The 25,748-nt window shown below is 37.0% G+C and overlaps 1 protein-coding gene across 5 annotated transcripts in view; it reads left to right on the top strand.

Annotated features, from left to right (window-relative positions):
- The first annotated feature begins 2,431 nt into the window (after positions 1-2,431).
- LOC131160494 (probable LRR receptor-like serine/threonine-protein kinase At5g63710) overlaps positions 2,432-25,748 on the top strand; it is a 42,710-nt gene continuing 19,393 nt past the window's right edge. For 3 of the 5 annotated variants that reach the window (XM_058116253.1, XM_058116251.1, XM_058116249.1), the window contains exons 1-8: positions 2,432-2,958; positions 4,503-4,676; positions 10,454-10,586; positions 10,779-10,850; positions 15,091-15,234; positions 15,509-15,574; positions 15,692-15,762; positions 15,854-15,997. In XM_058116253.1, the coding sequence (XP_057972236.1) occupies positions 2,946-2,958; positions 4,503-4,676; positions 10,454-10,586; positions 10,779-10,850; positions 15,091-15,234; positions 15,509-15,574; positions 15,692-15,762; positions 15,854-15,997 (817 nt within the window). In that variant the 5' untranslated portion in view covers positions 2,432-2,945. Of the gene's footprint in view, positions 2,959-4,502; positions 4,677-9,975; positions 10,082-10,453; positions 10,587-10,778; positions 10,851-15,090; positions 15,235-15,508; positions 15,575-15,691; positions 15,763-15,853; positions 15,998-25,748 lie in introns of those variants that run through there. The other 2 variants (XM_058116250.1, XM_058116252.1) reach the window with 2 other exon arrangements.

The raw sequence follows: 25,748 nt of genomic DNA, 5'->3' as shown, positions 1-25,748 counted from the left end.
ATGGAACTAATGCCACGCCTCTATTTTTGACACATGACTGATTGTGGCTCCATCTAACATTTAATAGAGGCACAATGTCTAAGCAAGAATTTGTTTTCCCAAACCATCACTTGAAAGCAAGTTAGAAGTTAATTGAGAATGATATTCGTTGAAACACAGTATGCATAAATATATTTCATAAAGCAACTGAAAAATATTTTACTTTATATACATTAGTCACGCTTCCTAGACTAAATACATAATACCAACAAAATTCATGTTTAGTATCTTTAGTATATTTCTTCCAACTCGTAGTACATGTCAAAATGGAAATCTATTGGAAAACTTAATAAGTAGAGTTTTCCTTCAATTCAAACCTAAGATTGCTAAGGAGTAAGATAAACAACCACAAGCTTAGTAGGGATTCTTAGATTCCTTTTATTTAAGTAAAAATTATAACACTTTGAGATATAATTTCTTATGTGCATGCATAATCATATGGTGCATGAACAAAACTTTTATTCTAGGCAATCTCTTTATCTAGAGTTACCATAACAAAGCAATCTCTTTTTATCTGAAGTTACTAAGTGCGATTTTTATCTCAAACAAACAAGTGCCAAATACTAGCTTGATGAGCCACGACTTAATGTGGAAAATACCCTCTAGAGTTTTTGGGCCTTTCACACAAAGGAGACATGATACTTACTTGATCAAATCTCATCATAGCCACAAACAACGTATAAAGTGCCAACTATTTTATATAATATCATTTCAATAGATACAAAAATACAAGCTATGCCATACCAAGTAAAACTATCGTCTTTACGAGATCAATATCTATCATATGTAATTTGCCAACTAAAACAAAATTGGTAGCTACGTTAACCTATGTGCAACCATATTTAGTGTTTATAACTGGCAAACTTAAATCTTTCATTTATTTGGATTCAATTTAATGCAAGTTTATACTATTTTCATGAAGAAAAATTCCATTTTTACCCAAATTTCTTAGATGAATAACTAAAAAAATTAAGAATACCCACCTTAATTTTCAATTTCCCTAATTTTCTCTTGTTATTCTCAAAGTTTTTCCTCTTTCCCCTTGTATCTCTCTCTTTAGAACTATAGTGCATTGTAGGAATTTATGATATTTTGTGTGTTGTTACTGCTCCACATGGTTGCTAGCTGCCAAGTGTCTCCTTTTGAGCTGGATACGTGGCAGAACATCAACAAATATGAACAAAAAGAAGCATTTCCAATGAGAACTACTTTCTTTCCCACTTCCATTACAAAAAGACCTCAAGTGCAATACACTCTTCTCTCCCCATCCTCTATGCTAAACACGATTTTATACCATAAACTTTAATAATCTCCTTTACAATAATTTAGCAAAACATGACTAATAGAACTATAGAACGAAAAACGAAAAAGAAAAAGAAAAAGAAAAAGAAAGAGCCTCTACCCTCCACGAATGAAATTACCTTTCCAACATCCAACAATCACACGCCTCAAGCAAAACACGGACTAGAGGATCGAACTAGAGGAAGCACCTACATGCAACAAAAACAACAAATCACTAGTTGTTGGTTCTTAGTTGTGACAAACTTCCAAAAATTACATTACAAAACAAAAAAATTCATGAAAAATAAACAGACTTGTTAAGATGATTCAAAAGCTCTAATTTTATTTGCCTCATACAACTGAAGAAATTTCTCTAATGATTTGAATTAACTAATATCTTTGGAAGGAGAATACGATGACTTAGAGAATTCTCTCTAATTTCAAAACCAAAGAAAAAGAAGTACTCAATTAGTCCACTTATTCCTTAATTTTGTTTTGCTATTCTTATTGTAGGATAATGAGAAGTACATGCAATAAGTGTGATTCTCATAGTGAAAAAAAACATCCTCTCAAGCCACTTCGAGTGACTCTAATTTAGATATCTGTGTCTTACTTATGTTTGCTCTTAGCTGACTTTTAATATAGATTAGACTCTTAAAGTTTAAAATTCAATGAATCGAGCTTATTTGGCAAACCTATTAAATAGTGGTAAGGTATCTCCGACTCTAGTAAAGTCATCTTGTTAATGATTTGGTAAGAGCTCTATTTAGAAGCTCTCTTGAGATAACTTACTTACAAAAATTACCCTAGGATACATTTATTCTTATTTTTTACTTTCTATCTTAAATATATATTTAAAAATTAGTCATCCAACAATTAAAAAATAATCATAGACAATAACTTATTTATGCCTAAAATTCGATCGACATATTCAAAATCATAGTATCGAGCTTGTTTTTGTCAAATTCTTTAAGTTATAGTGGAAAACCTAACAATAATATTGGTATGGTGTGTATCATAAATATAAAAAAAGTAAGCAACTAAATAAAAAACAAATCAAAGTTAAAACATGCTTGCAAGAAATCAAAGTTAGGCTTTAGTGGCAGCCTTATATTTTAACCACAAGTACTATAATGCGCGCCGCCGTGAAACCATCCGAGGCCTTCATGGTTTCCCAGTGGATGGCACAACGAAGACGGACATGGCTTGCGTTCGCAAATGGTGAAATACAATCATTGTGAGCTGGAAGAAGTTTCCCTCGGGGACAGGACAGCTTCTCGGCATCAGAATCCTCACATGGTCATAAAATAACAACGCAAAAGCAAAAGCAGGAAGCATTTCCATGAGTGGTCAGTGGGATTCCGGTTCTCCCCACCACGGACCCCCTCCAAAGCAGCTCCCAGTTGCACCTTGCCATTGGCCTTTCCAGAATTAGTTCTCTTCAATAATTCCTTTTATGTTTTCGTGCTTTTTATCATCAATGGCTTGTGGGTCCCTGCACCAATCCATAATGTAATTGAAATGATGCTGATCCTGACAAAGATGGTGATAAGCAACGCCTTTAATATCCTCTTCTTCTTTTTCTTTTTCGGGTTGTTCTTGATTCATGCTTGGTTGAAGCAGCCATGGCTGGATCAGGTAAGCCTTTTTGCGCGTCTTTATTATAGATATTTGGGTTTTTTTGATTTTGGCGACTCATGGCTTGATTTGGTATGTATTATAGGAGGCATGACCTGGGTATTTTTTAGAACTCTCTTCGATTGTTGGGCTTCTCTAATATTACAATGTTGAGCCTCTTCCGTTTCATGACCTCTTATGGGCAATGGATGCCCATCGGTATCCAAATTTGTGTGTTCACATGCTTGCAGCCTTCATCACTATAATTTGCCTCATATTAGTACGCCTTTTTCTTTTTCCTATAAAAAAAATCTGCATGAATGTTTTAGCATTATAAGTGTCATAGGCCAAATACTTCACACCATGTCAAGGGCTATGCAGGACTAGCTGCATCACTCAAGCTTAACTAGTCAACCAAAAGTAAGGTGTGGGTTCACCGTTAACACATTCACAAGCATCGAACAGAAAGTGTGCAATAAGCAGTAAGTAAGCAAGTTGTAAACACGAGAATCATGGTAAACATGAAAGAAATGTAATTAACCTCATTACACCTCTGTAGGCAACTTGTGTTTAGTGAGGGAGGCAAGTAGGCTAGTGATGAATCTTGTATGTGTTCCTAAGAAAAGGAATTTGTCCATTTTTTGGGACATCAAGTACATGTATCTTTGCCGATTAATCAATTTCTGAACACTGGAGTAGATCCTACAGAAACACCACTAGTGAGGGTGGCAAGGAGGCTAAACACATTTACAATAGCTAGTGACTTATACAATGTTGAACACTCTGCCTCCTTAAAGAGCTCTTAATGCAAATCAAACTCTAGCACCAAAGAAACTTCAATGTGACCAAGGAGTCATACTCCTTGTGTTCTCTAAGGCATTACTCTACTCAAAGAAGAATAAACCTGGTACTATTATTTAGTAATGGCTACCCATTTGATGTGCACCAGAAAAGTAGTCATAGGCAAGCATAAGGCCTTGGACAAGCTTGGCTCGTGACATTAAGGGTTGTGAGTAAGAATATGAGTAAAGGATGCTGCAGTCATTGGTGATAATGTTTGGGAGAATCAATTTTGACTTGCTTATCTTAAATTTATACATGCAATATTCTTTGGACAAGTGAAATGCATTGCCGGTGATGGGATCATCCAGACCAAATCCGTTATTAGGCAAGTTACTGTGGTTGTGATCTGGAAACTGTGAACATGTAGTATTTAGCGATGTTTGAACTATGAATAAGAATATTCTCAATATGCTTGGAATAGCAACGACTTAATTATGCTGCTAAGATGTCTAATTGTTTCTAGAACAGTAGAACTTTAGAACTTTCAATCTGTTTTAACATTTTATATTGCAAGTATTGAGTAGTGTCTCATTGTTTTCAAATGATGCAGTTCCCTAATCTTCTAATAGCTAATGCTTATCTTCTTTTCATGTCTAATATTAGAAATTTTAATTTTCTGTTTTTATATGTTTCCTGCTCTTAGTGTAGCTTGGAAAAGAAAGGAGATAGAATATATATATATTTTGGGTTTAGTCTAACTCAATTTTTTTCTTATTACTTAGAATTACCAAAAAGAGGCAGAGGACGAGTGGCTAAATCTTTGATGAAAGGTCGATACATTCATATGTGGAGAGTCTTCTCCAACTGTCATGCCAATGTAAAACTATTTATGAACTGGCTCGCTCTCCTTGTTATGTTAGAAATGAGTTATTCCCTTAATGGGCTTGATGTTGAAGGTACAATGAAATTTAAATTGTGTGCAAGTCTAGATATTATTTTAGGGTATCGTGGAAATATTTTTATCTGAATTCGATTTTGTAGACATAGTTTATCTAATTTTGTTATTTTACAAGAATGAAGGTTGGTTGGTCATCTCTCTGCTTGGTGTTTGTGTGATTCATCTTTGTTCATACAGTATCAGCATTTAGGCATGAATGACTGTTGACTGGCTTGTATTGCTTTCTTTAATGGGACTATATATATATATATATATATATATATATTGGGAACAATAATGAATTTATTCAAGCATATGAGTGGTACACAAGAATAAGAAAAAAAAAAAAATTACACAAAAAGATGAGCAAGAAGACCAATAAAATTGGAAAAAGAGGAAGATCTAAGTTCCAGCATTAAACAAGCACAAGAAAAGAGTTCTCCTAAAATAAAAGAAATGATCTGTTCTCCTCCACACTCATTGTTGAAGCAAGGACAGTTTTGCTCTTTCCATATTTCCCAACAAATAGCTGCAGGAATCAATTGCCACACTTTCAAATGACAACAGCTAAGACCTTGAAGATGCCATCCGAACAAACCTGAGCTGAGGCTGAAAGGACCCAACAAAAACTGCACTACTGTAAGAAGTAAGCCCAGATATTGAATTAAAGTAGGTGATTAGAGATGATGTCTTAACAAGAAAAGATAAAAAGATCGAACTGAATAGCACCCAGTGCCGAGAGAGTCCAACTGTGTATCCTCCTCTTTAGCATCAACTTCACCGAGTCCAGCAAACCCAAGAGAGATAAAATATTCTTCTGATTGATACCTCTTAGGGTTCCATAGAAAATAGGAGATCATATAGATATAATTCCTGAAATATGCAAAACATCTGAAACTTTACTAACTTATTAGATGATAAACTGGTTGGTAATTTTATCCAATTTGTAGCTATCTTATTAAAAAGCCTGTTATTTGATTTTTTTGCTCTCCAATCACAACATGTAACTCAGTCTTCAATTAGGTGTATCAAAATAATGATGAAAAAAGCATGGATTTCATTTATCTGGCATCTTGTGACTGTACTGAATGTTCTCATGATCAAAATATGCTCACTCTGTTACTCAAAACAAAAGGAATCTTTTTTTTTATCTATTTATTCCTTCTGATTTGAAGAAACTTTATATAAAAAAAATTATATGCTGGTTGTTATATCATCCTGATTGGCCATTAGTTATACCAAGTGATGTAGGATGAGAGGTAGGTATTTGGATGGATCATTTTGACTCAATGGAGGTGTATGTCGAAGAATAGGGTTAATAGGCTATTGGTCCTAAACCCAGATGTGCTTAGTTATTAGTTGACTATTATGAGGGTTTAGTTTGCTTTTAGTAGGATTATATATTTTGGGGGCTTGTTTGTAATATTTGTGTATTTTAGGGGTATGTTTGTAAATTCATCTAGTTTTAGGTGTATATGTGTAATTTCATGTGTTAAGGCTCTCTTATAAAGAGTGTGAAAGCCATGTTGAAGTTGGTTTGTTGAATTTGAATTTGAAATTGAATGTGTGATTCCCCTTTGTCTCGTGATTCCCCCTTGTCTCTCCTTTCTCCTTTCTTCCCTCTTCCTTCTTCATCTTCTTCTTCCCTTCTCCTGTCCCACATTCTTTCGTGCTTGTAGATCTTTGATGCTGTCCCACATCATTTGGTATCAGAGTGCAGCCACGGTGACACCATTCTTCTTTTTCAACTCCCCCCATCTTCCCATTTCACTCTTCTTCTCCCCCTCTTCTTCATTCTCTCTCTTTGTTTCTGCCTCTGATTTTTTTTCTGTCTCTCTTCACTATTCTGTTCCATTCTCAGCGCTGTTCTGCAAATTTATTTCCTTCTCCCTTATTCTTTCTTCTTCTTCCTTCCCCATCATTGTTCTGTTCTGTCTACCCTTCTCCATTCTATCTTAACCTTTCTCTACTCTGTCCTTTTCTCTCTGTTCCTAATCCCCTGCTGCCCAGCAGCATCTGCCCTCTGCTTCTTCTTCTATTCCTCTTCCCCTTCTCTTCTCTTCTTCTGATTCTCTCAAATTTCTCTCTGATTTCTGAATTCCAATCACTGCCCATTCAAATCAATGAAAATCCTAGAAAGCAGAAGCATTCAGCCATGCCCCTTGACTTAGAAACCCTAATTTCCAGCTAACATTTCACACCACCACCCTGCACCATCAGAGACAGAACACCCTGAAACCCTTTCCCTAAAAATTTCATTACCTTCTGGCCAATGGTGAAGCTCCATGTACTGGCTGAAACATTTCTGGCCGAACCTCCTTCGAAATCCCCAACATCCCGTGTTTTTATCATCACAGAGTCACCGTCATTGTATTCCCTACTCCCTGATCTACGTTTGTAAGAGACCTCTTTGCCAGAGGAGCCTCACTGGAAGTTCACGTGTCCCATGTGCAGGCGACGCATGTGAGGAACTTTGCCAGTCCTGTAATTTCCAGTCTTGCGACAAATTGCTCCAGCCATGATATTTTGGGTTTCTTCCATGATATTTTGATGTGCAGGGTGATGTTTTGCATGGGAGCTTAATACTTTCAAGCAAATGTGATAATTTGATATGAAAAGCTAGAAATTGTCGCTTCCAGCATCAGAAATCATGTTTATTTGCTGCATTTTGTGAATTTTCTAAGTGAATTTTTTTTTTTTTTTTATACTCAAGACCAAAGGTGTACTGACAATAGTTCTTGAAAATTGGGAATCAGATTTGTGGTTTGCAAGAACAATTGAAGGTTGCTGGCAAATTTTTTAAGAATCCTTGGTGATACATAATTGCAACATGGTGACCAATGTTGAATTGTTTGCGAAGGTGGAACTATTGTCGTTTAGGGTACAAAACAAGGAAAACGCTTTGGAGACTATTACCAATGCTTTGAATAGGCTAACAACAGAAGTTGCAGCCTTAGGTAAAAGGCCCATGGATTTTCCTACCAAATAGGAAGGTGGCTGCTGTCCCTTATACTTTTGAGTTGCATGAAGGACAAAGTGATCATTTGAGTGAGGGAATTAAACTAGAAGCCTCAGATTTTAATGGTGATGGTTCTTATGATGAATTTAAAGATTGGGTGTATTCTTTGGAGTACAATTTCTGATGGTATGACATGAATGAGGCTAGAAAATTGTATTTGGCTGAATCAAAATTGAAGGGAACTGCTCAAATTTGGTGGATTAAACAACAAGAGATCTTTAGAAAAAGGAGATTTGGTGAGATTACAATGTGGGATGAGATGAAATGAGCCATGCAGGAGCAATTTGCGCCTCCCAATTATCAGCATCGTGTTCATATCCAACTTTTTGATTTGAAGCAAGAAGAAAAGGCCTTGACAGAGTACACAGGTGGATTCTATCATTTGGCTACTCGTGCTGACATAGAATGGAAAGAGGATGTAATGATAGTTTTGTACAAGAAAGGTTGAAGCCAGCTATTGCCTCTAAGCTTGCTGTATGTTGTTTCATTACAGTTGGGGATGCAGTTTATGTTGCCACTTAGATTGAGGAGGATATGCAATGTAATCCTTCTAGAGCTACATCAACCACCCTTTGATTTGAGAAGAGTCCTAGTGGAGTGGAGTTGTACGAGAGAAGAAAATTGAGCAATTGGATACAGGAGTTCAAATTATTACCCGTCGTAAGATTCCTGGAATTCCAGAGCAACTTCTGAAGGCCAACCATCAGTTGGATGCTTCAACAAGGTTTTGGACATCCAGCTCCACAATGTCCTAACCGAGTCATGGCTGTTGCATAAAAAGAAGAAGATGATGATGATGATTACATTCAAGTATTTGAAGTTGAAACAGAATTTCTGAGTGACTTAGATCATATGGCAATGGGAAAATCTGTTTAGTGCTTCGACATATATTCTCCTCCCACATAGTTGAAGAAAAAGAAGATTGGAGGCGGACCAACATCTTCCAAACTCAGGGGATTTGCCAAAAGCAGCTTTATACTTTGATTATTGATTGGTTTGATCCCGGTAGTTGTACAAGTGTAGTTTCTAAAGAAGCTGTGAAGAAGTTAATTTTGGAAGTTGTATCTTATTCTGATCCATACAAAATTGCTTGGGTGAACAATACCAGCTCGAAGGTCTATGGTCGTTGCTTGCTTACTTTCGAGATTGGTTCAATTGTGGAGATAGTCCAATGTGATAGCATTTTTCTCAAAATTTGTCACATCCTTTTGGGCCATCCATGGTTAATTGATAGGAAGGTTAAGGATGATGGCTATGAGAATTCTAATTCCTTCTCCAATGACAAGAAGAAATATAAGTTGATGCCATCTTGAGCTCTTCCATTGACCAAGTTGAAGCATACTGCTGGTTCCTTTCTCATGAAGCTAGATGATTCTATTCATGGTGATGGACTCCTTAGGGCTTTTACCAACTCAACGGATTTGAGTTCTTTTTAGAAGGAGGGAATTGATGTAGGATGAGAAGTGGGTATTGGATGGATCATTTCAACCCAATTTGGAGGCCTATGTCAAAGAATAGGGTTAATGGATTATCGGGTCAATCCTAAACTAAAATATTCTTAGTCAATTAGTTTTCTACTATGTCTGATTAGTTTGCTTGTAGTAAGATTATGTATTTTGGGTGCTTGTTTATAATATTTGGGCATTTGGGGGTATGTTTGTAATTCCATTTAGTTTTGGGGGTATATGTGTAATTCCATGTTTTAGAAGCTTTCTTAAAAATAGTATGTGAAAGCCATGTAGAAGTTGGTTGTTGAATTTGAATTTGAAAGTGAACGTGAACGTGTGATTCCCCCTTTTATCTCCTTTCTTCCTTCTTCCGTCCCTTCCCCTCTCCTACATTCTTTCATGGCTGCAGATCCTTGATGCTGTCCCACATCACAAGGTTGTATGTGGTTCCACAGAATTGGATATCGTTTGGAATTTTAAAGTCTTGCTTTCGATATGGAACTGACATTGTGAATTAGGATATCATGAAATTGCAATTCTAAGTCCATTGGCCTATTAAGCAAACCAATAATGGATTTGGAATCTGTGCCTCCTGTTTCAGTTCCAATGCCTATTTTGATGCAATTCCTCATTAGCATTTACTTTCTTCAGTTTTTTTTTTTATTTAAAGGATGAATATAGTTTCATTGATCATGTTACCGTTTAAAGGCACGTGCCATCACTTAACTGAAAAAAAAGCATGTACATTAAGAAATGTGATGAACAAGATATTATCTTTTGAATTGAGGCTTGTTAATTGCCATGAAGCTATGTGTTAAATCATGACTTGACCTAAAAGCTTAAGCTGGTAGGTTGTGGGCCAACAATTCCAGAACTCCTTGCACATGAAACCTGATTGCACTGAAGAGGTGGACAAATAATGGATAACTCCCTTTATGGATATGATATTTTCAATGGGTAAGTGATAAATACTGGCAAGAAGAACTGAACCAAAGACATCTTTGCAATGGTGGGTTTGTTACCATCGTAAAGAGCTGATTCACCTAAAAGCTTAAGCTGTCACATTTTGGGCCAACTATTTATATCAAGCCTCGACAGTCAGACTGCCCCAATAATCATTGGATTAACAGTATGAAGTATATTTGGAATTGCTACTAGGTTCTATTTTTTTGATAAAAATTTAAAATAATATTATCATATTTATTATTTATTGATAAAATGAAAGGTGTTATTTTTAATAGGCATTTTTTCCCAGCCAAAGCTGGCTATCTAAAAATGCTTGTATTGTTGGCTTGATGATTGGGCATGCAATTTCTGCTAATGTTTCAGGTGAAGCTTTGATTGACTTTCTAAGGGCTTTAAATGATTCCAGTAATCGAATTACAGATTGGAGTAAGAGTCTTGTGAGCCCATGCTTTAGTTGGTCTCATGTCACTTGTAGGAATGGACATGTTGTATCCTTGTAAGTGCTTCGCCAAGAAGAATAATATTTATTCAATTAATCTATCATATATTAGGTTTTTTATTTCATTTATTTATTACAAGATTCTTTAGGTAATGGCAATATTTTCACTTTTAACAATTGACAAAGCTTTTGCCAGCTGAATCTGTATATTGTACAGTACATTCAAACTTCAGATGTTGTAATTTGCAGGAGTCTGGCATCAAACGGATTTTCTGGAACATTTTCACCTTCAATTACCAAACTGAAGTTTTTGCTTAGTTTGTAAGTTTTCATCTTGGCCCACATATTTGCATTTACTGAAATGATGGGGTTCAGATATTTGTTCTATATCTTGCAAAGGATATGCCTTGGACCTTTAATATTGGGCATTTTTGAGATAGGAATAGCATATAGTTATTGCCACATGCACGCGCATGCACAAAGAGAGGGCCACAGATACACATACAATCACTCATTTACTCACTCACACACAAACATAGGCACTTAGAATCATGATCATATATTCAAAGTAAAAGTAAAATGCTCTAAAACTATGACAGATAAATTGCAAAAAAGGTGATTTACCAAATCAATATAGAATTCCACAAAGTCGGCCTAAGTACCATGTACATTTTAGAGGGATATAAAATGTTAATAATTGAGAGAAGCATACCTAATACTTTCCAAAAGAACAAGTAGAAACCATTCTAGAAGCCTTCATAAATCATTTATCCTTGAATTTCCTTCCAAATCCATCCAATTTTTCTCCTTAACATTCCCTCTGAAGCTATACATGTCACATGCTCCCATCTTCTTACGTATGATACTGAACTAATTGATGTTCACAATTCATCATGGTCATAATGAGATCTTGAACAAGGCTTTCCCAAACAAAGATGATCAGCTTCAATGTGTTCCATTCTCTCATGAAAATCATGAACATTTTAACAGCTACTTGATTATCAGACATCGACTCCATTTTTTTTTTTTTGGATGAAAATATGGTGTGTTAGAATGAGAAATAGAAGTTACAAACTAAAGGGGACAAGTAATCCACCATAGGTTGTGAATGCTAAAACCCAATCTCTTCCAGCGTATTCTTTAACCAATCAATTCAATGGTAGTATATGTCATGACTCATGACTCTGTACTCAAAACTCTCTTCTTGATCTTGCAACTGCAGTTTGCTTCTTACTCTTCCAAGGAACCAAGTTGCCACCAACAATTATGTGGTGTCTAGCTGTGAATCTTCTGTCTAGCATGATCATGCCTAATTTTCCCATGTGTATTTGTCAACATGAGTATGACTCTGATCCTCATACAAAAGACCTCTCCTGAGCACACATTTGAGAAATCTCAGGATACGAGTGACAGCCACTAGTGATTGCTTTTAAGAGAATCAAGGGATTGACTTGTTGCAAAGGAGATGTCTAGCTGAGTGACTGCAAGATAATTTAACTTCCTCAATAATCTCTGGTACTGTCCAAGATCAGTCAACAATTAACCCCCATCTAGCATTAGTTTACTATTAGGGTCCATGGGTGTATCAATAGGTTTGAATCCAATAAACCTGTCTTATACTCTCACCGACAAATTAAGAACATATTTTCTTTGTGACTTGGAAACCCCCGAACAAAGTCTAGATATCTCAAATCCCAATAAGAACTTCAAATAATCTCAGAAATCTTTAGTCTGCAGAAACTATTTGAAATGCTATATACCGTGACTATTGTCACTAGTGCTAATAATATTATCCTTGTAAACAATCAGTAGAAGTTTACTGCTGTGTGATGGTCTATGTTCATCTTTGAAGACCAAATTAATGCACTGAATTGACCAAATCATGCTTTAAGAGATTTCTTTATGCTACTAGACTTCTTTAGACAACATATGAACTCTGAATCCCCCTAAGAAACAAGCTTAGGAATTCGCTCTATGCAAGCCTTCTCTTGGAGATCAACATGGACACATTCTTCACATCCAGCTGGTGTAAAGGCCAATGGAATGTAGTGGCTAAAGAGATAAGTAGACACATTGGAATGAGCTGGCCACAGAAAAGAACGCATCTAAACAATTCAAACCATACACAAGTGTAGCATTTTGCTACTAGTCGAGCCATCAACCAAGGTACTTTCACAGTATGCATCATGACCAAACATAAACTTATCAGCAGGAAGTTGCACAAGCACCCCATTATCATTAGCCTTAAAGAATGCATCTCCTCAAGCATTGTATCTCCCCACCTAGAGTGGGGCAAAATTTCAGGGAAACTTGGGAATAGAGATGGATGATAAGGAAATAATAAAAACTTGGGAATGGAGTGGGGCAAAACGTCTGTGCTATGTTTATTGAATTCTGAAATGGCACCTCACCTATTTTTACGCTGATTATGCTTGAAGAATCTGGAATAAATTATTTGACGTTATGGGAGAATCTTAGGTCTGCTCGGCATTGGTGGAGGAATTTTGTCTATTCTTTTGAGAGGTTTGGTAGAAGGAAGGAGAGGATTGCACTTTGGGAATGCGGTATTTTTGCAGTGTTGTGGGGATTCTGGTTGGAGCGTAATGCATGGATTTTTTTTTATGGAGAAAATTGAATTGGCAGCTGGTACGGTAGAAGGTTCATTACCTGGCATGTTTGTTGGTTTTGATTGCTTTCAGGGAGTTAGTTTTTAAGAGGTTCAACGAGAATGGAGGAATTGTCTGCTTGAATATTTTTATTAGTTTATTTTTTCTGGATTATTCTAGAATTTTGATGGGAGAAGTCTTTTTGACCTTTTTGTAAATTCTCCTCTTATCATTGAAATCTCTTCTTTTGTTATAAAAAAAAGGAAGTAATAAAAATAGTAATAGGAAGGTCATAAAGAATCATATGACGCAAACTTAAAGACAGGATACTGAGCATATATGCATTTAACTTTTCCAGCAATAATAAGGAGATCAATGTCATGAGCATCAGGATCTATATCCAAAGGCTTCAAAGGCATAGCAAAAGAGTCTGGAGGGGTCTCCTCTAGTCCCCTCTTTGTCTCTTTGTTGTGCATACATGTGCAAATTAGGGTGATCCAGATGGCCAAAAGGATTGATGAATAACTCAGATCAAGAGGGGAAAGAAGAGTAGGTAATGGAGAGGAGACATCGAGATCACAGGTCTCAAAGACTTAACCAGGGAGTAGATTAAAAAAAATGACGTTTGAAGAGACAAAGAAACAACAGAAGATTGGACAGTAACACTCTACCCTTTTTGAGAACTCAAGTACCTTGAAAAATACACTTGAGAGCACAGCCTTTAGGAGTTAATTGATTTACATTGGGCACGCAAGTGAATATAACACACTAAAGATGCGGCTTGGAACCAGGTTGGGAGTGAGTGGCTTGTCGGGGAGCATCTAGTATGTGTCACGCATGATAAGTACATATAAGTATATAAACACACTAAGGATGTGGCCATGTGTAGCAGTGGTGCATGGATAAGCCGACCTAAGTCTATATCTGCTTTTTTTTTTTTCTAGGAGACACTTGGCGCGGGGGGGGGGGGGGTTGGGATCCGTCTTCTGAACTCATGGGCAATGGTGTTGTCAGAAAACTCTGGTAAGGTTGAAAACTGGCGGTAGCAGTAATGAAGGAGATTTCAAGTTGGATTTAAGGCCGCATGTGGGGCAGCTGGTGGTTGGGCGAGAGGATTGGTCAATCAGTCAATCAGTGAGGTCTGATCAAGATGGTGGTGTTGGTCTGGTACGAGAACAACTGTAGACAGCAGCAGCAACTCTGGCAGTGCAAGGGAGAGAAAGGAATGAGGGAAATAGAAAGAAAGAAAAGTGATAGAAATGAGATTCGACAGCTTGGATCATATTTTAATTAAAAATATATTATAAATGGGTATTTATAGGGGTAATACTTGTAGTCAAGCAAAAGCCCTTGGCACTAGTTTCCAAAATTAAATGACCTAAAAGTACTTCAGAAATATTTTCCTAAAAATTTAACCCCCAAAGATAACTGCATAAATTCAAAAATCTAGTGATAAATATAATTACAATAATTCCCCTAAAAATAGCAAAGAATAGCCAAATTTCAAACCAAAAGAATCTTCTATCTGCTGCAACTTCTCTCTTGTAGCATGGAGTTTTGCATTACTACAAATATTTACAGCCAAGACGAATCAGCAAGAAGTGATCAATTCCTCTCGGATGTAGGATACAAGAATGCTCCAACTACTTCACAGTATCCCTGTATCTGATTGAAGTTTCAAGAATGGAAGATTCAAGGGATAAGGCATATGCTACTAACTTCTTCATAAATTGTATTGGTTGATGGGTGTGCACAGCATTTTAACTCTATAGATCTCGTCATGTCATCTTGAAAAAATTTAATGCTTAGCAAATCTTCAAGAATTGTTAAATATTTGTTCTCATCATTGTTAAAGAATCTAATATTAATTTTATGTCATTTTTCATCTTTGATAATAATTGATATTCTTGAGCAAACTGTAAGTGTATTATTCAGAAGTGCTTGATTGCTTGCAGGGACTTACAGGGTAATAATCTGTCAGGTGTGTTACCTGATTACCTTAAGAGCATGACACAGCTACAAAGTCTAAATCTTGCTCATAATAATTTCTATGGCTGTGTTCCTATGTCTTGGGGCCAACTTTCAAACCTAAAGCATTTGTAAGTGCCATGAAAATTTGAAACTCTTTGTTCTTTTGACATGAATAACAAAGTTGTTTTATTCATGATAATCCTTTTAGTGGTGTTACAAATTTTGTTGGTCATGAAACTTTTAACTACCCTGTTTGTTTAAATAAAAATATTGCATGTGATTGTGGGAGTTAAGTGGGAATAAACTAATTGGATATTGTCTTGCAAATACTACAGGGTTATGAGAAGTGTGAGGGTATTCTTGTAATGTACATGTTAGCTAAGATTCTTCTTTTCTCTTCAGGGATCTCTCATCCAACCATTTGACTGGAAGAATTCCAGTGCAACTGTTTTCGGTCCCAATATTCAAGTAATTCACATCATAATTTATCTCTATTTGAGTTTTTACTTTCTATATTTTTATTTTTTGATTTATTCTGAGCAAATATTGACAGCAGAGCTATCTTCTACTTCACATTTATGTCAGTTTTACAGGAACTCATCTTATATGTGGCTCAAGCGTGCAACAACCTTGTGTTTCAAGTTCGTATGTTCCAGGTTTAATATTCATACCTTGCTTAGTTTCTGGGATCATTGATGTTTGAATTTTCCATGCAGGGACTCAATTTTTTTAGATGTTTTTTGGCAGTTTCTACTGGAAAGTCCAAATTTGGAATGGTTATTCCTGCTGCTAGCTGTGGCACATTCATACTTTTACTGCTAGTGGGTATCTTTGTTTGCAGACATCGTCAAGTTCATAAACTCAAACATGACGTGTTTGTTGATGTTGCAGGTTTGTTCTTTTTTACATTGTGTTTGTTTTTTAAATTGGGGTGCTTTTCCATTCCGTTAGTACTTTTCATAACCTTGAATTCTCTATTAGCCTTATAAGTATGGAATTGGAATTTATTTCCATCTCAGAAATTCTTTAGTGGACTCCCTACAGTGTAAGTCCTTATATCTGGAACTTGACCAGCTCTAACTCCATCCAGAATCTGATGTTAGCACCAGGCCCGGTGAAGAAATAGTTTTTCAAAAATCATCATTTAATTACAAGTAATAAGCCAATTAAGAAAGATTATTTGTTTAAACTCTAGATACATAATTAAATTTTATAATGCAACTAAAAAGGTTTTACTTCATGGCTTTTTTTTAAGATAATAAAAGAAGGTATATTAGAGAGAGAAAGAGAAGTTACAACCTAAGGGGACAAGAGGTACACCCAAAAAAAAAAAAAAAATGAGACAAAACAAAAAATAATGATAAAAATGAAAAATAAGAATAAAAAATAACCGAATAGTACTCCTAACCAAGAAAACCCCTTTTCAATCCCTTTCCGTCATAATTCACAGAGCTCTTTAAATTAGCAAGTTCCCTCTGGCCCTTTTTGGCTTTGTACTTAACTCCCATCAAACTGCACTTCAATTCCACCAGCATCACAAGTTTTTAAATCCAATTGATCCATTATATCTTGGGTTTCTGAGTCATTCCTAGAATCAACTTCACTGGTGTAGGTAACATTCCATCATTGCACTGCAATCTATTGTCCAACCCATTGTTTTCAAAAATAGGAACCCCCTCCAATCCTTCCGATGGGGCAGGATGTACTTATGATAGGTCCCCGAGAACATCACAGGAATCAGAAATATATCCATATTCTTCCCATACCTCATCCAACAGCAACCACCATCACAATCAAACTCATTGATGTCATCACTCTCGTTATATGGAAAGTCTCCCCATTTCTTAGCCTCCTTTCTTTGCTAATTCCATCACTTGCTATATCTTTCATCTTACCAGAATGCTCTCTTTGTTTCATATAATTTCCTCATTTCTGCATCCATAGTAGCAGCCTTCCAACGAGCATACACCTTAGGACTCTTTGATTTTTCAGAATTAAATCCTGAAACACCAGATTTCCTACCCAATCCAGCTTCTTCTTTTTTATTAGTCCTGGTGACACCAGCCTCTAATCCCTCTGCAAAACCTGAATCAACAGCCAATCTAACACTTATATTATTATCCTCATTTTTGTCACAAACTGTTTTCAAAAACAAATCAAAGTCATCCTGATTAAGCTCTGAATGTTGATCCGTTATATTCTTTTTTTGGAGGGCTGGAGAGCAATTTTGTATTTTGTTACCATCTTGCTGAATACCCACCTCTCCAGTATGTAAATTTTGGCTAGGAAAGTGGGCTTGTTCAGAAACAGGGTTCTGCAAGGGAAGGGCCTGATCATCCATATCCTTGCACTGGGCCTTCTTAGATATGAGGTCCATCTGTGAAAGCCCCTGTTTATAAGAGCACTCTTCTGAATCCAGAGAAGGGCCGATAGCATTCTTGTCAAAACACTGGGCCTGTTCTATTAAATGGCCCAACTTTGTTAACAAAGAAGCACCACATTGCTCACAAACCTGGCCCAAATCCAAGATGAGTGCCAAATGACCAGGCCCAGACTTTGTAGCCTCGTGGTCCCCTATTGAAACCATAGCCGCTTCTGTAAGATTAGCAGCAACCACTGGAAGCTAGCTCCCTGCACCTTATGGACATTCACCTCTGATCGAATGGCGCTGTAATCTGGTAACGCTTCCCTAATTCCTTCAATCGAATGTCAGCCCCACAACTAAGACACAATTTTTCTGATTGTGGACTACTTGAGCAGCCTTCACCTACTTTTCCTTCCATCACCACCTTACTACATGATCTGGGAGCTGAAGTGCTTGCAATGCTTGCTCCTTCATAATAGTGGTGAATTTCCTTTGCAAATTTGCAGAACTTGTTTGCAAAACTTCGCCATCCAATTCCTTTTATGCCTCCAGGAATGAACACCGAAAAATTCTTACCATTCCCCCTCATCCTAACTGCAAAAACTTCCCTACCCTCGTCCACCTAAGCACCATCCAGAAATGGAGGTGTCCCTTGTGAATGCTTCTTGACCCCCTTTCCAACCAAACCAAAAGTTGATAAACCATCTGTAAGCTAGGAAACTGCCTCCATCATAAATTTTACCCACCTATTTTGATAAACATTATTCTTGAGCACACACGGTAAAGGGGTCTCCCTCTCCTTATCCAATTTCAGATCAAAGGATTTTCCTTCAATCTGCACTGAGTGCTTTAAAATTGCCTACTGCTAACACAGCCATGATCGTGTTCGTGTGAGGGGGAGAGAGTTGTTGCGCGAGACAAAGAGAGACCCATCCTCAGTTTTTTAACATTATCTGAAGTTTGGATCTGTTGAAGAGAAGAGAGGAAACTTTGGAGTGCGAACCCTGCTATAAATTTGAATAAGCCTTCGAAGGACAGCTTTCGAGTCTCCGAACAAGATGATCATTGATTCAAAGAAGAACAAGCTGGAGCTTTGAACATGAATCTTTGAACAGACGAAATTGTTAGGGCTTGTGAGATGGAGCTTTGAGAACAAGCAGGGAACCTTAATTATCTCACTTGTTATAATTCTATGTACTTATTGTCTCCTTACATGGATTTACTTTATATACAAGTACAATATTTACATTGGACTCTATTTTATATTCAACCTTTTTCACTTTATTGGTCTAAATATGTTCAGCCAGAAAACATGGGGTTTGTGTCTTCTTGCCAACCCATAGCACATGTCAAAAAGTGGCACTCTCTTGGAAAACTCAGCAAGTGGGGTTTTCCTATAATTCAATTGAACCTCAAATTGTTACGGAAGTAGAGTGAGCAACCCCACATTTTATCCCCCATATTCATATGGTGACTTCACCATTTTAAGGCATGATTTCTTTGTATGCACACATTGGCATATTTTCATGAAAACATCTTTATTTTAAGGAGTCTCTATATCTAGATCAAAGATATCCAAATAGCACACAATTCAATGTCATTTCAACACGGTGGTAATATCTCAAACAAGAGCCAAATTCCAGCTTGGCCAACCATCGCTTCAAGGGGAAATATCCTCTGGAGTTTTAGGGAGACACAATTCCTAATTGCTCAAATTTCACAATGCCACTGGCACAAAGCGTACATAGTGCAACAGCACTTCCAGGTGTTTCACACAATAGGAATTCAATATATGCACACAGAGGCTATACCAGAGTGAGCAAACACTATCATCCTTACAAGGCCAATAGCCATGGCAAATAGATTGACAATCTACTGAAAAAATAATATGTAGCTGTGAAAACCAAAGAGAACTCAAGTGTTGCTATATATACTGAGTAACTAATATACATGTGTCGCTATAAATACTAAGTAACCAATAAACAATTTATAAATGCTTTCCTATTAGGAGGCAATTACATGCAAGTTCCTAACCTTTTTGCTTGAGGATTCCAATTTCATCCATTATCCCTATATGAATGGTGAAAATTTAGAACACCTACCTTGGTTATCAGCTTTTCTAATTTATTTTGATGTTCCTCTGGTTTCTATAATTTTCCTGATTTTATGCAGAATTTTCTCTCTTCTCCTTCCTCTGTCTCTCTTGGCCTACAGCAGAAGTTAATTGTACACTGTATTGTTGCTAGGCCATAACTGGCAATTGATCAAGACAGTAGCAACTTGCACCAAGTATGCTCTGCATTGCTGCCAGCTGTCTGCCAAGTGTTTGCTCCTCGCTTCAGCATCCCCCCTTTTTTTTCCCCTCTCTATTTCTGCCCCAAAACCTGTGTTATTTGTGTTTTAACATGGGCTTTCTGAGTTTCATTTCATCTAATAAATTAAATAAAATTCAAATATTTTTTACTTCAACTTAATTAATGCATAACATGCCTAGCTAAATGGCGTGGGGAGTCGTAGGGATCATTTAGTGATTGGGTGGAGGTTTGTAGGTCTAAAATGGAGGGGAAGGGGGTTGGGTCTTGGTAATTTGGTGTCTAAAAACACCGATTTTTTAGCTAAATCGTTCTGGCACTTTCCCTTAAAAGAAAACTCCCTGTGGCATAGAATTATAAGAAGTATGTTTGGGTTGGATGAGAATGAGTGGGATATCGTTGCTAGTTTGGGATGTTCTTTGGGGAGTCTTGAAGGTCTATTTCCTAGATTTGTTCTCTTTTCACCCCTCACATTAAATTTGAGGTGGGGAGGGGTTCCCGAATTTTATTTTGGAAAGGCCCATGGCATGGGAATGTTTCCTTTTCCACTTCTTTCCTTGGCTTTTTAGGTTGTGCTCAGAGCCGAATAGAGTTATTTTTTTTTTTTGACAATTTGAGTAGCCCTTTGGGTTCTTGGAATCTCCATTTCAGATGGTGGAGTTGTCTTCCTTGTTGTTCTTATTGAATAAATGCAACCTATCTTTGGGAAGGGATGCTTGTTCTTGGTCTCTAGATCAATCAGGCGTGTTTACTTGCAAATCATTCTATGAATTCTTGACCTATTCTAATTCTTCTTTTCCTCTCTATCCTATTATTTGGAAGGTTAAAGTTTCCCCAAAAATAAAAGCATTTACTTGGTTGGTTGTGCTTAACAAAATTAATACCAATAACTTGATGCAGATTAGGCTATCTTTGAAGGCTCCCTCTCCAGATGTTTGTGTGCTCTGTTACAGGACTTTGGAGACATCTTATCTCTTTTTGCAATGTTATTTTGCATGGAGGATATGGAACAGACTGTTTGGTATTATGGAAGAGAGTTGGGTTTGCCCCTATTCAGTGGAAGACTTGTTAGCCATCTCATTTGTTGGATTTGGATGAAGGGAGGATAAGGCAGCTCTGTGGAAGAGAGGCATATTTGCAGTTTTATATGGCAGGAGCATAATGCACAGATATTTTCTGGGAAGAATTTGAATTGGATACTAACATGGGAAAATATTCAGTATATGGCTTCTTTATGGTGTGTCGGGTTTGGAATTTTTTGGGAAGCTAGTCTTTAGGATTTACATAGGGATTGGAGGAACTGGCTGGTTGATGTTTTTCTTTTTTTGTTGTTTTAGTTCTTTTTTCTGGTTTGTACCAGATTTTCTTTGGGAGATATATTTTTCTTCCTTCTAGTAAATTCTCTCTCTATTAGTGAAATTTCTTTTGCTATCAAGAAAAAGAAATGCGTAGCACAAACTCATTCAATACAAAAGCAAATGCAACAACCATGCAACCTATGAAAGTATTGTAAATTAAAGGGTATGGCTATCACATATGGTCAACCATGTTTTCTGTTATTCTCCAGGCAGATGAGAATTACTCCCTAAATAGGCATGTTGGGTTGATGGGGTTGTAAGAAATTGCTTTCTGAGGTTGATCTTGGTTTGTGGGCCATTGTGGTTCTTCAAGTGATATTCAAACTCTTGGGACACTGTCACTACAACTTCCATATCCACTTAAAAATACAGTTTACAGGATTGTGTGCGATTCCCTCCAACAATTTTAAGGGCTATTAAATCCTTATTATCTCATTCCAAGTTATTTTCAGGTCTATCCCTGCCCCTTTAGTAACTAGATCATTTCTCCTCATTGGTGCACTATTGACCTATGTTGCAGATGCTCAATCCATCTGAACTGCGCCTCATCTCGTTACAGGTGCTATGCCTAACATATGTCAAATATATATACTTTTTACGGAAAAAAGAAATTCATTAGATAAAGAAAGAATGTACAATCAGGAGAGAAGACATCTCCTTAATGAAATCCGGGAATCCGCAGAAAAACAAAACATAAATGAGAAAACAAAAAAAATAAAGTACAGCAAACTCAAATCAGCACGCCCTTAGAAGGACTTAACAATCCTGCTGAACATCTGTCAAACACATACCTTAAATTTCCATTGCCCACACACCACAAAGAAGCCATAAAAAGCACTTTCTCCCATACCAACTAAAATGGAATCTTCTTCCGTGAAGAAATATGAAAGTTATGTTCCTTCTACAAGCCCCATAACACTGCAAATAAAGCACAATTCCTTAAAGCAATACCTGCCTTCTACCTTCCAAACCTCAAAAAAGGCATTGCCAAGAATACCACTGTTCTTGGACAAACCCAGATTTCTCCAAAATAATTAAATAACTTATTCCAAACCTTCCATGCAAAATCGCAATGCAAGAAAAGATGAGAAACAGATACTGAACAATAAAAAAAAAAGCATACGTGTATTAGGAGATAGAGCCTTTAAAGATCTCCTCACCTGCAGCAAGTCATTAGTATTTATCCTATCAAGCACAACCAACCAAAGAAATGATTTTATCTTATAGGGGAGTTTGACCTTCGAGATTAAATTGTAGAGTGGAAAGGAATGATTGGTACCAACCAAGAAATTAATGAAAGATTTACACGAAAAAAAACCGGAGGAATCCAACAACCAAGATCGACTATCTTCCTCAGAAGATACCCTACAATTGTTCAACATAACCAACAACGAAGATAATTCAATAGTTTCCCTGTCATTCAAGGCTCTCCTAAAACGAAAATCCCAAGAAGATAGAGGACCGCCTGAATCTACAATAAAAGAAGAAATGGGATCATTTTTGTTTTGAGCTCAAATGAAATAAGCGAGGAAAAGAGGTGGCCAAAACAGCATTCCCCAACCATATATATTTCCAAAATTGAATGTTGCATCCCTTACTGATGACAAATTTGGTATGGAAAATAAAGAGAGGATAAATATGGGAAATATATTTCCACGAGCTTTCTGAAGAACATCTAGAGCCCAAATTAGTATCCCACCCATTTCCATGAAGTCCAAATTTACTTTTGATAACTTTATGCCACAAGGTGGAAACCTCTAACAGGAACCGCCAAAGCCAATTAGCCAAAAGTGCCATGTTCTTAGACACCAAATTTCCAAGACCCAAACCACCCTCATTCTTAATCCTGCACATCACCTCCTAATTCACCAAGTGATCCTTAAAATCCCCTAGTCTTGACCACAAAAAAACTCTTATAATTCTCTTTATCTTACTAGTGACTCCCACTGGAATTTTAACAAATAGATAGAAAATATAACGTAATACTAGAAAGATGAGCCTGAATTAGAGTAATCCTCCCTCCCAAAGGAAAAAGGGCTCCCGTCCACACGTCTAAATGCTTGGACACTCTATCTACCACTGGATTCCAAAAACTAGCTACTCTAGAGTTGTCCCCCAAAGGAACCCCTAAATAAGACATTGGCCACCCCAACTAAGCACACCAACTTCCAAAGCAAAAAACTGAACACTTTTTACGAGCACATTAATAGCCGAGATTCCACTCTTTTCCGTACTAGTCTTCAACCTCGAGACCGTTTCAAAAATAAGAAGAAGCCCCACTATATTTTGAACATAAGGCTTAGCATTCTCATTTCGATAACTTTTACTTTTTGGATATGTTTTTTCTTAGTTGCCCAACATTCTTATCCATATAGCATTGTTGGTTTTATAGCCGTTCTATAAAACTTCCTTTTTAGATTTAAAGGTATTCCACAATTACACAACAATCCCAAATCACTTTTCCATTTTACCAACCATGCTTTAACTCTATGCTTAACGTCTTTGATTTCTCCAACATCTTGCATAATATATCCAAAATATTGAAATCAAGTAGTGCTATTTATTTCTTGACTATCAAGTTTAATCTTTTCTCGAATGTTCTTCCTACCATGACTGAAATTACATTTCATATTTTCTATCTTATTTCTACTAATCCTAAAACCTCTAGATTCTAAATCTTCTCTCCATTATTCTAACTTAGATTCTACTCCACCCCTAGTTTCATCAATCAAGACAATGTCATCTGCGAGCAACATACACCAAACAGAGAGAGTCCTCGGGCCACAAGGCTCCCTGCTTTGCGAGGGTAGGGTGTTGGGAATTAACAACAAATTTCTGAAACCTGTGAGAAATAAAATAGAGAAAGAATACACGTCAAAGAAAAATTGATCACACGCACAAGACAATATTTACGTGGTTTGGCAATTTTGCCTATGTCCACGGAGTTGCAGGGATTTCACAATTATTAGGAAGAAAATACAGAGAGTGCGGCGGTGCAATACTCTCTCTCTCTCGCTCTCTCGCGAAATGTGACGACTTAACCTAATCACCCAACAACAATCGTTTTATATGTTACACACAGGGTTCCGAATGGGTTACAAAACGGGCCAAAAAATTTTTCCCAGGGGGGACCCCCACGACGGCCCAATCCTTCGCTCCATGGACTAATCTCTCATTAAGGAAAAGTCGGGTCATCATCTAGATCAAACGCAACTAGGCTCCACAAAGCCCAACAAATCTCCCACTTGGAGACTAGTTCAATCACCAATATCAACCGCAATCCTCCAAATGAACAATCCCTCATCCATGCAACTCATCCTCCTGTCCTCAAGCTAGAAGACCAACTGAAGCTGCACATAGCTTTAGCTTCTCAATAGTGACACCCTTAGTCAACATGTCTGCTGGGTTCTTAGATCCACAAATCTTCTCAAGTATTACCAACTTATCTTCAACAAGGTAACAGATAAAGTGGTATTTTGTCTGTATATGCATTGACTTTGAATGAAAAGCCGAATTTTTAGTGAGAAAAATTGCACTCTGACTATCACTGTGTAGAATGCCCATCTTCTGCTTCTTACCCAATTCGTCTAAGAAACCATATAGCCAAATCATTTCCTTTCCAGCTTCAGTTGCTGCAACATACTCAACTTCTGTAGTAGACAAAGTAACAATCTTTTGCAGATTTGAAGCCCAAGATATAGCTGTACCACCCAGAGTAAACACAAACCCAGTAGTACTCTTTCTACTATCATTATCACCAGAAAAATCAGCGCCTACATAACCCAGCAGTTTCAAACTTGCACCTGTGAAGTAAAGACATGTATCTAATAAACCCCTCAGATATCTCAGAATGCACTTGACTACCTCCCAATGCTACTTTCCTAGTCTACTCATGAATCTACTCACAACTCCTATTGCATGTGCAATGTCTGGCCTTGTACACACCATAACATACATCAAGCTACCAATAACTGAGGCATAGGGCACCTCGCTCATATGGTCCCTTTCTTCTTCTGTCTTCGGTGACTATTCTTTGCTTAGTTTGAAATGACTACCCAAGGGTGTGCTCACTGGTTTAGCTTCATTCATGTTGAACCTGCTGAGAATTTTATTCACATACTCTGACTGTGAAAGCTTCAATGTACCATTGGCCTTGTCTCTAATGATTCTCATTCCACGGATTTGCTTTGCAGCTCCCAAATCCTTTATTGCAAACTGTTTTGACAATTGTTTCTTCAGATTATTAATCTCCTAAATGCTAGACCCTACAATGAGCATATCATCTACATATAACAGTAATGATGTAAGAATTGTCAAAAAACTTAACATAACAACAGTGATCAGTTTCACATCTCTTGAACCCAATTTTATGCATAAAACTGTCAAATTTCTTATACCAGTGTCTTGGAGCTTGTTTTAGACCATACAAGCTCTTTCTCAGTTTGCAGACTAAATCCTCTTGTCCCTGGATAATGAACCCTTATGGCTGAATCATGTAGATGTCTTCCTCCAAGTCACCATGAAGGAATGTCGTTTTCACATCTAATTGCTCAAGATGTAGATTTTCTGCAGCCACCATTCCTAGTACCAGTCTAATTGTCGACATC

The sequence above is a fragment of the Malania oleifera genome, chromosome 7 (genome assembly GCF_029873635.1).
Source record: "Malania oleifera isolate guangnan ecotype guangnan chromosome 7, ASM2987363v1, whole genome shotgun sequence".
Taxonomy (NCBI): domain Eukaryota; kingdom Viridiplantae; phylum Streptophyta; class Magnoliopsida; order Santalales; family Ximeniaceae; genus Malania; species Malania oleifera.
The sequence above is the reverse complement of the archived record's forward strand: the minus strand, read 5'-3'. Positions and strand labels throughout refer to the sequence as shown.